This window comes from Nuphar pumila, chromosome 13, assembly GCF_984573655.1.
Source record: "Nuphar pumila chromosome 13, dmNupPumi1.hap1.1, whole genome shotgun sequence".
In the NCBI taxonomy this organism is placed as follows: Eukaryota; Viridiplantae; Streptophyta; class Magnoliopsida; order Nymphaeales; family Nymphaeaceae; genus Nuphar; species Nuphar pumila.
Window position 1 is genome coordinate 1,070,670 of NC_143261.1, and position 19,160 is coordinate 1,089,829.

Genomic DNA, 19,160 nt, shown 5'->3' on the forward strand with positions numbered 1-19,160 from the left:
GAAGCCGTGTGATCCTTTGGGTTGAAAACTTAGGAAAAAATAATAAAAAAATTCTAACTTTTCAATGGGAGATGGCTTTTGTCAGAGGGGAGAGAAGGAGAGGGCTGTGTAATACGTGAATGTCCTTGGGAATAGGTAAGTGGATGGGTCTTATGGTGGTTGGACCAAAGAAAGGGGAAAGAAAGCAAGGAGGGAAAGAAAGAAGGAAAGAAAGGGGAAGAGAAGGAAGGAAAGAAAAGGAGGAAGGGAAAAGGAAGGAAAAGAGGAAGGAAGAATAGGGAAAGAAGAAGAAGGAGGGGGGCTGGAAGAAATCCACGTAAATGGGAGAGGAGAGAGGGAAGAAAGAAGAAGAAAAAGAAGAAAATAAAAAGAAAAGGAAAGAAAGAAGAAGAAGAAAGGGAAGAAGAAAAAAGGAAAGAAAAAGAAAAAAGAAGAAGAAGAAGAAGAAAATGGGGAAGGAAAAAGGAAAGAAAGAGGAAAGGAGAGGGGGCTGGTCGACCCCCTTGTGGGTCCCACCTCCTCTCATAAAATAAAAATAAAAATAAAGAAAATAAAAAAAAAAATAAAAGAAATCAAAAAGAAAAGGAGAAGATAAAAGCTTTTTTTTATTAAAATGAGAATGAAGGAGCCATCTTAGAGTGGACTCTCTTTCCAAATTTGAAATTCATTTTGATAATCATAGGGGTAGAATGGTCTTTTTAAAAAATTTCTGGACGAAACGAGCTATTTTTGGTAGTTTTTGAAACAAGCTCGGATTTTGAAGTTCAATACCCCGTTGCGAAGCAAATCCAGCGTAGACTTTGAAAATTTGAGTTTAAAATAAATCCAGATTGTTTTTCTTGAGAAAATATTTCTAAATTTAGACTCTCGGGGGTAAAAATGTCAATTTTGGAAACCTAGGGTTTGAAATTGATTTCTGAAAACTTTTAAAACTCAATATGGATTGAAATTTATAAAACTGGAGTTCTGAACTTCGAAAATGGAATGAAATGTGATGAAATGTTATGAAATTCCAAGAAATGATATGAAATGATATGCAAAATGCTAACCCTAAATGAAGAATTTTGGATGTTAGACCCTGATTGACGCTTGTACCAATTCAAAAAATGTTAAAATTGATAAAATTTGCAAAATGGTTCAAGAAATGGTTTTCGGGTTCTACCGGGCCAGAGTGACACTAAAAATTAGAGTTTGAGTTGGATTGAACTAAAATGAACTGGATTGAGCTGGGTTTTAGAGTTTCAGAACTCAACTGAACTAACAAGACACTGACTCAACTGACCTTTCTAGCTAAATTTTCAAGAAAAGCTATCATTTTTAGAGAAATGGTATGGAATGATCACTGAAGCGAAGTGAATTACGAACCTGAGCTGGGTTTGAGCTAGAGAAAAGATCAATAATACTGATATGAACTAAAATCGAAGCTCGAACACTAGCTCAATCGACTGGACTAAACTCAATTTCAGCTGAAAGAGCTGAAACGGGCTAAAATGGGCTCCTGGACACTTGGAAATGGTTTTGAACTGAAACTGGAGCATTTAAACTCCTAGTGAGCTCAAGTTAGACTTTGGGGAATATGACTGACTCAAAGACAATTGGTTTGGATTTGAGTGAGAAATGAGCTCATTTCTGAAGAAATTATCCCATTTTGGCAGGAATGGTCAGAAATAAAAGTGGTTTGTTCATTGTGAGTTCAGATGAGCTTGAAATAAATGATATTTTAACTATTCTGAACTGACCAATGGGCTTGGTTGACTCCGACTGACTGGGGTCTGAGATTACCTAAGGGTAAAATGGTAATTTTCCTAGTAAAAATGGGTAAAGTGGTGATTTTCTAAAACTGACTCGGGGTTTGACTCCAACACTGACCTAACAGGGTTGGCCTTCACACAAGGAGGGTTGTCTGAGCATGGATGAGGAAAAATTGGGGTGTTTACATCCATGAAGCGAAACATTGTTAAACATGAATACAAGGTTTTCTTTACTGTGACATGTATAGATTCAACTCTTTGTGTACTTATCATACATGCACAAAAGTATTGTCTTCCATATGTCAATGTCAACTTCTCTTTGTCTGCATATAAATTTTGTAACCATGCACAGTCTTCAAGGTCGTACATCTGAATTATTTCCTCTCAATCCGACATAAAGGTGACCTCGTTTATGCTCTCAAGTACACACCTTGTAAACTTTTTATCAAACCATGTATTCTGATTAAATATGTGTCTTATGTTCTTTGTTGCATTTTGAAAGATATGCCACAAACATAGGCAATTATGTGCATCTGGCCATACATGAGACACTGCAACCACAATTACGTGATCACCATATGTGAGTACAACTTTAGGGTACTTTTCATTCATTGCCTATGTAAATACTCTAAACAACCACTCAAAGGTTGCCTTTGTCTGGTTATATAAAAAAGTGTTGCCTAATATGCAACTCTGTGAGTGATGGTTCACTCTGACAAACTGCGCAAATGACTATTGTTCAGTATTAACCTTCACTGTTGTATAAAAAATAAGAACATCATTAAAACATTCATAATTTACTCTTGACTTTGAATCTGCCCAAAACATATTCACAGCATATTCATCTTCATCCAATTGCATTGCACTAAAGAAACCAGGGTCATTGCTTAATTTCTTCTGTAAGTAATCAATCAAAGAACATATTTCTCCATTCTTTATGTTATATGTCATCTTCATTCTCAAATGGTTTCTTAGATCCATAGGTGTGAATGACACATTCTCGTGACCACCATCTATGTGCGTGCATAAATTGTATGTCTTCCTTGGTGCAATGCTGATGCTATCAACTATTGTAGCATGCGCTTCAGTTACTTTACGATGTGATCTTAATATAGGAGTCATAAATGAAGCTGCTAATTCATGGTTATAATCATTGATTAAAGTATAAACTACATATTTCTCATTCGTAAGTCTTAATATCATTCTCGCTGGACAACCACATCTTAAATCTAGCTTGCTCCTTGTTAGATTTCTACTTGACTTCTTCTAACCTTAGAACAAACATATGTCTTTCTCACCATGACACCCTATACATTTTTTACCAAGAATACCTTCTAACACTGAAGCCAAGTTTGAATGCATAATCATTGTAAAATTTATATGCAACTTCCTCATTATTAAACTACATTTCTTCTACGGGAACAGAGTCAAGTGTACTGTCATGTTCATCTACCCTATTATCGAATTGCATTTTTTCTACTGGAACATTCAAGTCAAGACTGAATCCAATGCATGTACCCTTCTTATAATGTGCATCATTAGTACACATGTTCACTTATTCAGGTGCGTCATTAATACAGATGTTCACTTTTTCATAACTTTCCAATGATTGAGATACATCATCTTCACTCCAACCAGATGATACGCTCACCACTATAATAAGCAAGATATCAATTTGCATTAGCCAGTGCATACGTTTACTACAATTTATTCAAGATGCATATAACAACGAATACCAATTAGTTAAGCAAGTCAAAAAAATGATTGAATGAATCACAGTATAAAAGCAACAACAATTTGTTATTTGCTTATACTATACATCAATTTGTTATTTACCATGCCAATAAAAGAAACGATTTATCGTATATGTGTGTTGATGATAGCGATTCACGTGACAACGATTTAATTATATTTATGACACTGTGAAGCGATTTCAATAGAAAATGCTAAATGAGCAGCGATTTGAATACGCAAATCGCCATCGCAAGCGTGCAACAATATAAATTCTGTACGCACATGTTTTAAAATCATACTACAAATATCTTACAAATTGACACTAGAAAAAATATAATATCTTACAAATCGATATACATATAGCATAATATATTACAAATCGATATACATATCACATAATATATTACAAATCGATACAACAATTCAGCATGATAGCTTACAAATCGATATTAACAAACAAAACAATATCTCACAAATCGTTAGTATGTTACTACAACTGCGATTTGCAATGCATTGCATATATTGAGTGAATGGACGATACCGGATGGGATAGAGGCCCTTCCTTGCATCTGTAACCAAGCATTCTTGTCAACAGGTCCCAACATTTTACAAATATCTTTAATTTTTCAACCGTCGAAAAGCCAACATCCACATGCAATAACCAAACAATGCCTTAATGGCACTCACAACGACATACGTTCTTCAACAATAGCATGATGACATGAAAAGGTACTCACGATGTCTTAATGACACTTATTGGAATGTTTGTGCGTCATTGCTTTTTTCTACACTACCTAACTAAAATGAAGAATAAGAGAAGATTGTAAAAAGAGATGGCCGTCAAATCCCCCTATGACGCCCACCAATGATCGAACCAGTCGATCAATTTATAGTTATATCCATGAGGTAGGAACGAACCCGAGAATATTTTATAACACAAAGCAGGAACGAGAAGGCAGCAATGTGTTGTAACACAAGCTAAAAACCAAGGCGGGAACCTAGGCTCGTGGGAATGTGCAAAGCTATTTATGGAAAGACATTTTCGTCAAACGTATATATATCTTTTTTTATGTTATTTTATTATAAAATCATCATGGGTAACATTGGCATATGAGTTATCACGGGTCCCAAGATATTCATCCGTACACTCCGGAACACACGAATCTGTCTTCGGGGGAGAACACACAACCCCCTCCCATCAAGATCAGATACGGTTAGGGTCACTTCAACATCAATGACATGAGCTAGTAACTTGGCATTCTCTTCTAGATTAACACACGGCTCCAATGGACCATCAAAAGTGCAATGGTTGACATTGGTACTAGTGAATAACTGAGAGAAGCCTCCTGAAAAATACCCTCCTGATCATGAACACATGATCCATCATCCTTTTGGAGCCATTGTACCTGCGAAAACAGAACGTTTGAACTTTGAAGAGTTAACATCATCATCCTTTTTCTAGATAGAGGATATTTTTGTCCTTCTTTTGAATTGTCATTTACTTTTTTTGGATGAGGTTTTATGACGGAAATGAGTACTTAAGTCATTGCAACCATACCATACTACTATGCAAAGTGATGCCGACACACTCGGGGATACGAGTCCCACGTGCTTGTATATGTGGCACTCATTTGGACCCTAAACACGCGCTTCGAGGGTTAAAAGTGAAGGTAGGTGACAACGTGGCATCCTGTAATGACATGGCGGTTGACTGAGATGTGGACGCTGAGGTGGAGTCCAAATGAGAGGTGGGCGTTGTTGATGGTTGACGATCATTCAGGGAAATAGTTTCGGAAGGAGATGTAAACGAGGGCCTCAGTTTTTGGTGACGTGTCGACTGCTGAGAGGCTGAAGCATTGAGGCCTGGACATGGGTGGGTAACCGACTGCACCAACAGAGCTTGGTCGGAAACCGTCGCCGGACCAGGGGAAGGCCGTCGAGTAAGGCATGTGGATGACCGACGACCATAATAAGAGGATGATAAGGTCACTGAAACTTTGTGTTTGTGACTTGATAGCCGCTGCGTGTTCTACCGCCATCACATCAGCCAAGATTTGGTCCTGCACTTTTCCATTTCCAAAGGCAGTACAGGATGGCTTCTTCTCACTTGTGAGAACCGAAAATTGGTTAGGAGCAGAATTTTCCATCGACCTTTTTAACATTGGGCGAGGTCGACGATGCAGTCAGACCTGTTTGTCATTCATATGTAGGGGGACTTGCATCTTCTTCTTGATGGGGAGTTCTCTGTTTAGGGCAGGTACTATTGAGAATGATTAGTTGATCCGCAGTGAGGACAGACGCATATTCGTTGCTCGTACATCATTTCCTCACTAAATTGGCACCGATTGAGAATGACGATTTCTATGTGTGATTTGGGAACAAAGTTCAATTGGACTGAGACGGAGATATGAGCAAATGCACAACGTTTCGTCACGCGAATGTGAAAATCAATATCTAACAGAGATCCTTGAATGAAAGCGGCAACTCCCTTGAAAACACCTTTCGGCCGAAAGTCCCGGAAGGCGTATCCAAAGCGGCACTCTATTGGAAGCCTGCAGTTCGAAGGGCATAAACCATATGCTAGACATGTGAATCCCAGTTTCAGAATTCCAGGTGATTATGTGTACAAATGTCACATTTGGACAAGGCTGAACCTCTACCAACTTGCCTTTACTTGATTTGGACTTAAAACTTGTACTTGCTTCATCCGTCGTCAGAGTTGGCAGGTGCCTTAATAACACGTCTATGCATTTTTTCTTTTCAAATTTTTGGATCAGCTTTCATTACACACGTTACACTGAGAAAAGTAAATGTTATGTAATATTGACTACTTTATACTTAGAAAAGTGAATGCCATGTAATATTAACTATATTATATATAGTTTTCTCTTGGATTATAATATATATATATATATATATATATATATATATATATTATCAAATAATATAAGCTAAGCTTGTTTATGAATTGCATGCTCTCCTGTCATAACTGTCATAAAATTCACATATTCATGCTCCAAAGGGCTCCACCTTCCTGTCCTGGTTTGGGGTGACCAGGATTTGTCACTTGATATGGGACGGCTATGGTTTTGAATCCATGGAGAGTGCACTTTTTTCAAAACCTAGTTTTTTTTTTTCTGTTCTAAGTGTTCTTATTAGAACAACGATGTTTTTTTCAGATATTTTGGGAAAAGACGGAAACATTTGTTTTTTTGTTCAAATACAAAGTTTTACTGAAAAAGGTGAGTTCTAAATGAGCTCTCGCTTGGGTTGAACTTGCTTGGAACTTCGCGAATAAACATATCACGATGATTTTGATTGCGTGACTTCATAGTTCATGCAATGAAGTATGTTTAACATATTCATGTAGAACTTAAGTTATCTGAGTACAAAATTATTCTTCTTTAATCCATTTAGGTATGAATATGAATGAGTATGGTCCTTATCTGCCGGTATAATAAATTAATTCTAGTACAAACGGTTTGAAGTACAAGCAGTAGTAGATTCGGGTGTGTATTGTAAAATACTAATCTTATAAAGAACGAACAGGTTTTAAGGAGATCTAAGTTTTGATGCAGACTCAACCTACAAGTCTGTTAAAATTAGATTGGACAGAGTCTAAAATCGTTTGATTTTTGGGGTTAGGATAAACACACACTCGCCCAAGGAAGCAGATCAGGTCATGCTGAAAATGAGCGTTTTTGCTCATGCTGACATCGTGGCCGTCTGTTTGCATTTTGGATGAATGCCACGTGGTTTTGTTGACTTTTGAGCTTTTTAAAATGCAAATCGGATGGCCACGATGTCAGCATGAGCAAAAACGCTCATTTTCAGCATGACCTGATCTGCTTCCCTCGCCCAAAGAGGAACCATGCTTTGCATCTGAGTTAAATTTGTACTTAACGAAGAAAGCAAAAGAAATAAAAAAAAAATCATGCCACAAGTGAATCCCGTTTGCATATATCAAAGAACAGATTTGGATTAATAAAGTATTTTCTTTACAAATTACATATTTTTTCAGTCCCTTCAACACCTGCCAACCATGCTCGTGACATACATTCTAGCATCTCAAAATTTGAAATATATTGAGCAGAAGAATTTACGAGGCATCAACATGGCAGCATGTTCCGCAGCTCCCTGTAGCGAGCCCGTTGGATTGATTCTACTTCCCACCTTTATGGGAGAGTAGTATCTTATGGTTTTCTATAAGAACATATCATGGCCTTGCATACATGGCTTTATCACTGTCCAGATGATTGAGGCGGCATGTTCCAAGAAGAAATTCTGGGAGTTCATCTTCCGCGTTTGCCTGAGCCAAACAGTAATTCATTGGTTTAGAAAAAGATGAGATAATGAGAAGGATATCTCATTTTTCACTTACAACTTTCAGGGGTCAAGTTCAAAGAAATGCTCAAATGCATATAATTCATGTATGCTATAGGTGTGGAAGGTGTGAAAAAATACGAGTCATACTGCAAAGAGGAACGTCCAAGAAAACAATAGTTTTGTTTCTGATGGTTACAACCGTTTCAAAGTCCAAATTCTAGTGCAAAGATAGAATTGCAGCAGAAGTTGGGAGGTCCAATCTTTTTATTCGTTGGCTAAACCACAGATTAAGGACTCATGGCCAAAGTGGCTCAGGTTGCTTAGGATGTTCAAGTCATAGGAGCAGCTTTGACCCTGGATGACTTGGAGCAAATTGCCAATCAAGGTACTTAGCTATGCATCTTTGAAAGTTCATATACCAAGAGGAAGCTCTTACCTGTATTAGAAATGCCAGTTCAATAACAAGGTTAGTCAGGTAGCCAAGAATCAATCCTGCAACACCTCTTGCAACAGTTGACGAACCGACGTCGATTCCAAGCTGAAACTTGAAAATTCTCAGATTAAATATCTCACTAAAAGGAAAAGGGAAATGCTTTATCTGATATCATGGTAATTCAACCAATACCGGCATTGGACAATGCTGTTTTTACCAGGTGTAAAAAGAATGTAGTATAATGTCTGAGCATGTGTGCACACATGCAACTATGCAAGCGTTTGGTGCTTGTGAAGGCCTGTCAACGGTTCAGACCAGGGTTGATCCGTAATCACCTGAACAACCATCACAGGCACAAACTTGGGTATTGCCATTGATTGAATGGTCAAGCGATCAATCAGAAGATTGGTTTAGGCAGTATATTCTGAATCAAATTCATATGCGTATTTGATCCATCTAATTCATGAAACTAATGCATCATGAAACTAATGCAGTCATGAATATGACCTGTTGCTTAAGCAGATAAAGATTTCTACTCAAATATTGGAATTTTTTTTTTGGAAAAACTCAACCCTCTGTATGTGTGTACAGTTGGTAGGTGTGGGTATGTGTGTGTACGTATCTTTCCATTTAAATATTATAAAATAGACAACTATTTGAGATGGCACAGAGCTTTACCTCCAAGTAATTCTTCCCCTGAAAATAATTTATTTCCAGCCCTTGCCCAATCATACATGCTTTTTTGCCAACACTCTGTTTCACTATCCAAGATCCCTGAGAGGACCAGAGACAAAATCTAATGAGTACTCATCGTTTATGCATGGAAATGGTAATTAAAAGGAAAATAGTTTAACCTTTGAAATATAGGGTATTAGTTTAAATCTGGAGTTCCTGTAAGCATCATCTTCTTTTACAAAGCTCTCCAGCAATGGGTTTTTCTCCAGAGGTGAATCCATCATGTAATACAGGGCAAGAGAATACATAGTAGAACCAGGAACCTAAGATAATGGAAGGGTAGATCAACACATCAAACATTAAATCCTGAGGCATTGGAAGGCAACCAACTGATGGAAGAAAAAAATTGAGGAAGAAACCTGCATATTAACAATGAAGAAAAACTCGCCACCACCCTGTGTTGCATATTTCTGCATGTAATGACAAACATATACTAGATTAATAACAAAGATAAACGGCACTTTGTAACTGCTACAAGATATTTCTCATTTGATCACCTGAACCATACTCCCACGACGGCCACCAAGATCATCTTCTCGCTTATCAGACTTGAGCCAATCCACACCAACCAATCGCATTAAAGTACCTTTTGCCTTGACCTAGTGCATACATAAACTTGAAGACTAAGCACTGGGAATTTGTAGTAGTTAATGATATGGGAATGACGGTACACATGCATGTTTGAAAGGTTTGGCATTTATAAATGCTTCTGTAGAATAGGATATAAGGTAAGACAAAGAAGTGCTTTCTATTAGAAAAATGTCCCTTGACCACCAATATTACCTTTTTCCGGTCATGAAGGTAATGCTTCCCACGAATAAGAAATGCTGAAGGATCTGAAGTTGTCCAGCTGCATGGTGTAGAACAAGTAGGATCTTCTGGGAGAGTGCTTCCATAGCAGCAGGATGAGCCCTCTTCCATTATGACATCTCTCAAATCTATGTAAGCCCTCCGCTGAACTGTGATACATGAGAATATAATATCACAACTTTAACCTAGACATCAAATTACGAGACAATGCAATAAACAGGCTAAACACCACCCACCTGCCAGTTCATGCAACTTTTTCACGAAAACTGCGGCTGTTGACAGTGTTGACTGCTTTGTGTGGCTTTGATCTTGCATCTGTTGTTTAATGTCATTAATGCAACAAAATAATTACAAACACTTCATTGGTTTTTTCACGTCTCATGAATTTCCCATCAAAATACAATTTTAAAGTTCAAACACATGTTTGTTAATTGAACTTAACAACAATACTGTGTTCCATCATATGTTCAACAAACTAAAGAAGATGGTATAAACGTGTTCATACAATAAATATCAGCTATTGAGCATGGACAAATATGTAAGTACTGAAACTACTAACTGTGCAAATGTCATGACAATTTTATCTTAAAGTATGCATCAGCTCATAACTTTTTCTTTAAATAGCTTTCATTTAATCATCTGCCGTACAAGCAAACCTTATTATAAAATAATCCAAGAGGCTAAAAGAATATCTCTGCTGATCCATTTATAACTCAAGAAGGCAATCATGTAGTTTAAAACTTAAGCCCTATGTTGATCTAGCAGGACTTGAACTGGCTCAGTGAACATGGAAACTTGGCCTAGTGAATAAACCCAGCCCAAACCCCAAAGGACGAAAACTCAGGTTTCAGCTGAATTATTTGAGTCACTCGGGCCCAACAGGTTGTTGGGTCATCTACCACTGACCTGGATATATTCATCGACAAATTGCTGGAAGACAAACATATCAATATTTTCAGGATAAGTACCTGAGGTTGTTTTTCTTTTTCAGCATCAGCAGACCATGTATTTTCTGAATCTGACATGAAATGGTCTGAGTCAAGGTCAAAATACTCGTACTCTGACTGCTCAGGGAAATCAAAGAACTCATCAGATTCATCGCTCAATTGGCGGAAAGACCCGACACGATTGGCTGGTTTGAGACATGATTCTTCCCCCGGTTCTTCTGCCAATGGATTCTCACTTTTTCCATTCTCAACTGTACATTGAAGTTCAACTTTGATGTCCTCCTTGTCACTTTCTGGCAGTACAGCACATCTTGTCAACTCACCTCGTGAGCAATCATTGTAGGCACTTCCAAGCTTGGCCTTAAACACTTCCCTCAGAGCTACAAAAGTAAAAGGCAAATGCAAAATTAATGACTGTAAATATCTGCTCCTGAGAATATGAAGCATACAAATCTGAATATTGATTTATCAAGAGATCACCTGCAATTCTTTCTGTCATTCTGATGGTTATAGATGTTTCACAAGATCTAAAAAGAGATGACTTCCAATATTTCCAGTTGATGGAGACCATGTGCTTGACAACTGATTGTTTCCCTTCGTTGAGTGGAGATATTACATATCCCCCACCTGCAAAACAGAACGAGTATTATATTGATTAATCTATTCACCAATTTGCACATACCAACCATACAAGTGCCATATTCAGAAGGAAACAAATATTCCAAAACTATTATTTGTAATTTATGTCAAAGCATACATTACTTTTAAGGCAAGCTCGAACATGGCCCTTCAGAGGTAAACATTTTTTGTGAAACACAGAATGGTACAAAATTACTGCATGAAAAGCCAATAAAATCCTTCAATTTCTTAGGAAAAGCTTCAGCAAGGAATAAAAAAACATCAAACACTTCTTAAAGATATTACCATATGTTCCATCATCCTCTCTCCTCCAATAACGTCGTATCAATAAGTCTCGGGGTTTCATTCCCCTGAAACATCAACATAAGGCACATTAAAACATAACAGTGCCATGTATCAATGATTTAAAGTGCACAGATGAACTGATTTCAATTTATCCATGAAAAAAACACCAGTTTAAAATCTGACCAAGGAAACCAATCTTTCTTCATCTGTTCATGAATAATGTCTGTGTGGCCATCAAGGTGCTCAATGACCATCGCCTGAGAAACACAGAAGTCCCATCTGCAGATAATATTAGATTGCAGATAGTCAGGTTGATTCAACTGCTAATAACAAATGATGTATAGAAGTGCTAGTGAGCTTGTTTAAGAATGATACTCTGATCTTGATGCGCCAAGGGACATAACTGCCTGAAAGACAGTCTCTGAAGTTGCATCGACCACACCAACTGCCATTATTGCTGGACGATCATCATAATGCTGAGGATAGGTAACAAAATTGAGTGAATCAGGAAGCAGTTTTGTTATAAATATATTGAACATAAAAGGCTACCTTTCCATGGAAGTCTCCGTCTCTAGCTTCCTTGAATAACCGTAAACCTGGATGGACAACAAATCTGAGTATAGATGTTTAAGTAGATTGCAAAGAAGAGAAAGAGAAGTCGCCTTACCATTTTGACAACCAATCATTGTCCACGGAGATGGTGCAATGACATCTGCTGCCACTGGCTCTGCATGTACCGCTGAGCAACCAGTCCAATCCAGACCTGTTGTGAGTACAACACAAGATTACATTTCTCAAATGATAAGATGAAGAAATGAATAACATAATGCAGAAGAGAAGTATAAACTTCTCAAATTAATCATTTGTGCAGTTAAATTTCCATTCTGATTAGTGTCCTTATAGTACATGCATCAAAGAAGTAATAAACACAATGACAACCAGGATATGCAACAAATAGCTGCATATATTCTGAAGTTTGTCAAGATAACCAATACACATCTAGTTAGTTTAGAGTGAAATTTGTCTATTAAGTGTGTCATATTAGTGTACCTTTTCTTTTGAAAAATAGTTGGCCATCTCTATTTTGTAAAATAATTTTCTCATATTTGCAGATAGAGACAGGCATACCTACAAGCAAAGAACATCACATCCCCCACACCACACCAAGTCTTCCTGGTCTCCTCATTGACCTAATTCCAGCAAATTGTATCATGTCATCCTTACGTGCTAGTTGCTTCTGTATGTAAGCCATAACCATAGGTATTGCTCCTTAATTTTCTTAAACCAGTTTTTTTTTCTACTTTGTTCATATTTTTATTATATGTAGATCCACTTCGACATGCACATCTCAACAGCATCCATTCTTGTCTTCATGTCATGTCTTTAACAATCAACACCATATAATAATGCAGGCCCTACCATAATCACATACAGAAAAGGATCTACTTGCGGGCCCACACCTAAAGTGAAGTTGGGCAGAAAATAAAATAGTAATTCTTTATATTTCTATCAAAGTGCTTTCACATAATGGCTGGTATAACACTGACAGTTAAAAATGGTCTTTTTTTCTCATCCTTACCTAGAGTAAAATTCAAAATAAAATAAGAGAATACTCAGGGTGTGCAGTCATGAAAACAATAAAAAAAAAGTTTAAAAAATGCACATGGTGCCTGATATGTGTCGCAGTGTCACATGTCATGTCCTCTAGATACATGACCCTGTTTAATGTGTCCATATGACCTAGCAGTTAGATTGAAAAGAAAAAAGATGTTACAAAATTCATATGAATATCTCTCATTGAACAATGTCTTACTATTCTCCCATGTGCACACATCTTGGTGGTATTTCCTTGAAAGGAAAAAAGTGGAATTCTTTTTCTTTCATCACTGACCAAGAAACTGGATTTAGCAGTAAGAAGAATGCTTAATATAAATAGCTCACTTCTTGGTCTCCAGCCCCTTCACTCAATAAGAGCATACACCCCAGTAGCATTAGGTTATTTCACAAATACTTGACATCCATTGGTAAGGAAGAAAGGAGTAATAAACACGCTTGGAGATCCCAGTAGCATTAATTAAATAAAAGAGTTGATAAACACATACAAAGAAATCACAGATCCTATTCAATAGGACATCAAAAAGAACAGATGGTGTTCTTCCACTATACCTAAGAAGTTCATATGGCAAATCCCCTTCCTGCGACTCAACCTGCCAAACCATTGCACATTGTAGTCAAATGGACAATGCTAAATTTTAGAAACAGATTATTTATAATGTGTGCATGCATGTCCATTTGTGCTTATGCATGAACTAGGAGAAATATTAACATGCGGATATCCAAGATATATATGTATAATAAATACATACACATATATAAGGGAATGAAAACCTCCCAAACCTACCCAATAAGAAACATTTATTGGATTTTTGGTGTTTTTTTTTTTAAATTCTGTCCTTACACGTGATCTATGCATTTGTTTTTATAGGAATCAGTTCTTGGAGCTTTTGATTCCGATGCATGAATATGTTTTTATAAGGTTTCAAAAATCAACGGCCTACAATTTTATAAAATTTTAAGGCTCCAAATACACCATTTTTTCATCCAAAATGCATGATCCAAGTGTCAATTTCTAGTAAATCAATCATGCTGAACACATCTGAGAATTTCGAAAAAACATCAAAAATCCGATAAATATTTCTTATTGGGTAGGTTTGGGAGGTTTTCTATATATATTTGTGCGTGTGTATGTGTTGTGTGTATACATATGTATGCACATAAAATGCTTGTGTGTGTTGGCCTCATTTAGTTGATTCATGCATTAACTTGGTTACTTATCCAAATTAAATGGTAGACTTCACTTTGACCATGCAAACAGTTAAACTTTGTTTATGCATATATGCACTCACAGGAAAGTCAGCCATTGATTCAAAAATTGTGCCTGAATCTTGATAATTCTTCTGCTGAATATAAGTTTGAGGATGTTTGAAGAAAATCAAAGCCAACTTCACAAAAATGAAGACTAGAAGAAGCATAACCAGTTTATAGCTTTAACATGTATATTCAATGTTGGTAGAAGAAGATCCTTTGCACATCACACATGATAAAGAAAAAATTTGAAATAAGGGCACTGGATATTGAAGGAAATACATGGAAGGGACAAAGAGAGGTAAGCACCTGAAGTATTGGTGCTTCCTGTTGGGAGAAAACAGAAAATTGATTCCTTGATTTGGATAATCCTGCATATTAAGTAAGGTACAGGTTTAGACTAGTAGTTTGAAATGACAAGTAAAACTTGAGCAATCTGTGTAAGTCTATACCTTCAGTGCTGCTTCTTTGAATGAATGTATCCATCTAGCTGCTTCTTCTGAACTCCTAGCTCCCAACTGTATTAAATTGCCAAACCACATTATAAAGCTGGTTTTGGTTGAGAATATTGAACTAGGAATAAATCAAATGAGGCAAAACATGAAGTAGCAACAACAGAATATCTCCCAGACCTTAAGTTGATCATTGTGATCTAGAGCATTATAAAGTGTAAATATGAAGAACGCCTGCAATTGCAGCCAAAATTGTTAGAAGAATTGGTAACATCTATGTGGTGACAAAAGAAAATGTGTATATTAAGTACAGGAGAAACATTCTTGGACCTACTTTCCCACTGATGCTTTCTCTCCCATTGTCTGCTACACGTGTACATGAATCAATAAGTGCACTTCTTACAGGATCCTGAGAAACAGATTAATGAAACTCCATATCAGGATTCCGCCATTAGCTAGATGTATAACAGAATTCTCTCAATAATGATATATGGATGCAAGACATGACCTACAGGAAGACAATAAAATATCACTGAGCTCATAAATTGGGTAAACTTGGACCATGGTCATGATGTGTTCTAATCATACAACAAAAAACTGCTTATGAGATGCATGCATTATCTCTATGTACCATGAGAAGAGATAAATACTCAAATTTTATTCTCAGGGTTTAAATTTCTAGCCAAAAATTCTCTTTTTCCACCTATTTTACAGAGCTGCCAAGTGGTCTACACTTGACGTAACAGGGTAGACAGTTTTTCCTTATCCTTGTTTGGAGTCTGGACGTATTACTGGTATGCCATATCTCTCTGCATATCTGTCTTTGGATACACATGGAGCGTAACAAACCTCACTTTCTATAGTGTAAGGAGTGGGCTATCTTCACATAGAGTGGGTAGTGACCCAGCCTTTATGGAAGTTCTTTTCTTTCAAGCTTCAGAGTCTGATGTTCCGGATCAATATTCTGAATTCCTGCAAAAATTCCCAGTCATAGTAACAGGGGCCGGATTCACCAGCATGAGTAGCCAGATAAGTAGAAGTCATCGTAGTTACAGGTCAAGATTAAGCTCTTTCGTCATGGATTCTGTAGAATATGATCCTGTTGAATCAGATGCTCGGGATGAAGATGTTGAGCCTAATGAATCAACATGATCGCATCCTATTCTACATCAATTTGCTCCATGTCTTCTCCATCAAGTGCTATATTCACTTTTATTTCTTTGTTTATTTATTTGCCTCCTGATCTAAGAAATAGCCTCCAGTGAGATCTGAGCTCAGATCCTTCAATTAAGCTGCAGTGACTCTAAAACTCCAGCTATCACATTTGAGCGTTAGAGTTGAGGCCTATAGCTATCAAAGTTCAACTGTATTTCTCAAAATCGATGTACATTTCCAGTATATCATCCAAATTTCGATGTGATGCTGTGGAAAAAGTGTGGTTTGATCATAAGGTTAACAAAGTGCATATGAAGGCTAATAGACTAATTGAAAAAAAAGGTGCATTATTTTTCACTATTACAAGGTCTTACAGATGATCACACAAATATCCTACAAAATTAATGATAAAAGCACACTGATTCAAATTGGCTTATCAGAATATCTGACCAGATCTACAGAAAATAAGTAGTCATGTTCTCGACAGTTAGCGAGATTCAGTAGTTGAATTATCTATCAATTTTCCAAAGAAATTCATCACATAGCACAAATTCAATAAAAATCATGGACTTGTGTTTGATGGTTTTTGTCTTGACAAAAACAAACGTTAAATATCTATTTGCAAACAAAAAAGAAATACCTACCAATCAAATGATCTTCAAGAAGATCCCAACCAAATGGTTAGTGGTAGAAGGTAAACCAATTCAGCAATAAGAATGACCAGTAACGAATACAAATCCCAAATGCCAAACATTGACACATTATACAGGCCATGAGCTTACGCATCAGGCCAGACCACTGAACCTTATCATCATCAATAATCGGAGTGAACAGCGCCCAAAACCAGACAGCTTTTGGACTACCTGTTTCTCAATAACACTTGATCATTGTGTAAGAACAAAATTCCAACACAAAAGAGCAATAAAAGCATCAAAGTTATATCTCTCACATGCACGCAGAGGGAGAAAACAGAAAGACCCAACAGAGAGTCCTAACAATGAATTTGAATGAGGACCCTAGATGTCAAAATCACTTGCCGACACATTACGGAAGGAAGAAGCTACCAAACATGAACACCTGTTCTCTACAGAAGGCCAATAAGAAAAACCAAATTATGGGGAAGATAAAAGCGGCAACACATACAGAACAGGGCAAAAGAAGAATCCAAAAACCCGCACTAAATCATACTTGACAAATCCAGAATTAACAACAAAAAGAACCGTAACATTTCTGAATTTTCCAACTTTGCAGCAAGAAAAGGAAACAAGAATACAGAGAGGAATCATAACGTACCTCTGCTCTGGACATGGGCATGTATTTGAAGCAATTCAGACTATTTTCCTCGAGAACGAAATACCGCTTCCTTGAAGATTGCAACCCGAATCTGTTAGAACGTATGAGATACAACCACCCTTCCATTCTCCCTTCGACTTCTGAGACACCGATTTGAATACCTCCCAGCTTTCTCTTCTCCCTTCCCTGTCCCCTCAGCTATATATGACCATTATCATAAATGCGCGAGAAAATTTCCAGTCTATGTTACAGCATTGGTTAAATAAAAAGAAAAGGAACAATTACATCAGAATTGCCAATTAATGGAACCATGGTGGGGTTTCCACCTTCAACCTGAGAATGTCAGGTGAAGGTGGCACCCCTCTCTCGTTCTCTTTCTTTCTTTCTCTGTTTCTGTATTAATACTACCATTTATTATATCAGACCACATAACATATTGACAATGGTATTCTTGTTATTACTAAAAAAATTGTTATTATATATTGTTATTTGTCAGATAAGTAACGATATATCAACGATATTGGTTGTACTTTCAATATTCTTATTATGGTTCTATATTAAACTCGAAGACCGTGTCAATCTATGCAGGCGCTGAGATGCTAATTGCGGATCACGTGACAGCTCAGATGCAGTCAATGGGAGGCATAAACTATGGGTTTCTGCCAACTTCATTGCTGAAAACATGGTCATCATTATTCTTGCGATTAACTGATACGGACTTTTTTAATACCCACACACATGAAACGCACAAGATCTGCCAAGTTCTGTCTCTGCTAGAGTTTTATTATAAGTTATAACTTGATTACCCTTATTAATTTAACTAAAAAGTCTATTACCAATATATAAAAAGATGTTTAGTTATTTGAAATTTCCAGAACATATTTTCCGTTTCCAAAAAACGAAAAATAGGTGGAAATTCTGACAATTTCTAGTGTAGTTTTGAGGTGGGTGTTGCCAGCCACAGCCAGGGGGGGAGAGAGGCTCATTAGTTTTGTTTTAGACAGTTAAGGCAATAAAACAGTAGCTGACAGCTGGTGGGTGAGCAAACTATCATTAGGGAAAATTAAAAAGAGATAAAAGCTCCGAAAGGGAAGGGCGAATGGGTAAAAGTGAGGTATTGACATCAAGGGGGGTGCTGAATGAGATAGAGGTGGAGCGTTGTTGGTCTCTAATGATGACGATGATGCTTGTGAGAGAAATTCTCGACGAATAACTGCGTCATTTGAAAATTTGCCTTCTTGGCTTGCCGGCTTTCTAGTTTTTAGTTTTTAGTTTTCACCACCCGTTGACATGTCCTCCTGCTCTCTCTCTCTCTCTCTCTCTCTCTCTCTCTCTCTCTCTGTGTAAACGTTCCTTGGCCCAGATGTCCATACCTCATGCTCGAGGAAACCGGACTTTAGACAAAAAATTGTTCAAGGTACCGTCCATCATCAAGATGAACGGCGCCCAAAATCAGTGAAAAAGAATGGTCCCCAATGAAGTTTCTGCATCAGTGCATATTTTGATGCAACAATGGGACCCAGTGGGTAAGATTGAGGGCCGAGTGGTGGATATGGGCCTGAGATTGGGACACTACTACAACTAGATCTGCGGTCCAATAAAGCACGATAATCTAATCAGAAACTTCATGGCAGTATGCACATGAACGTATCAATGCCACTATTAAATACCAAGAGCATGATTGGCTCAGCCCTATCCACTTGTCAGAGACAGCAAGCCGGTCCTCATTTTTATC

General features: G+C 37.2%; 1 protein-coding gene across 1 annotated transcript; it reads right to left on the bottom strand.

Moving 5' to 3' along the window:
- Window positions 1-7,438: 7,438 nt before the first annotated feature.
- LOC149817443 (protein ENHANCED DISEASE RESISTANCE 2-like) lies at window positions 7,439-17,808 on the bottom strand. The gene is made up of 22 exons (XM_089985867.1): window positions 17,426-17,808; window positions 15,312-15,386; window positions 15,158-15,211; window positions 14,978-15,043; window positions 14,835-14,896; window positions 13,827-13,867; window positions 12,328-12,423; window positions 12,210-12,256; window positions 12,036-12,136; window positions 11,844-11,939; window positions 11,661-11,725; window positions 11,499-11,570; window positions 11,217-11,363; window positions 10,758-11,116; window positions 10,026-10,104; window positions 9,763-9,938; window positions 9,477-9,578; window positions 9,339-9,389; window positions 9,099-9,242; window positions 8,923-9,018; window positions 8,248-8,349; window positions 7,439-7,794 (listed from the first exon to the last, which is right to left on the bottom strand). The coding sequence occupies exons 1-22, from the start codon at window positions 17,549-17,551 to the stop codon at window positions 7,702-7,704; spliced, it is 2,250 nt and encodes a 749-aa protein (XP_089841993.1). The 5' UTR covers window positions 17,552-17,808; the 3' UTR covers window positions 7,439-7,701.
- Window positions 17,809-19,160: the final 1,352 nt, after the last annotated feature.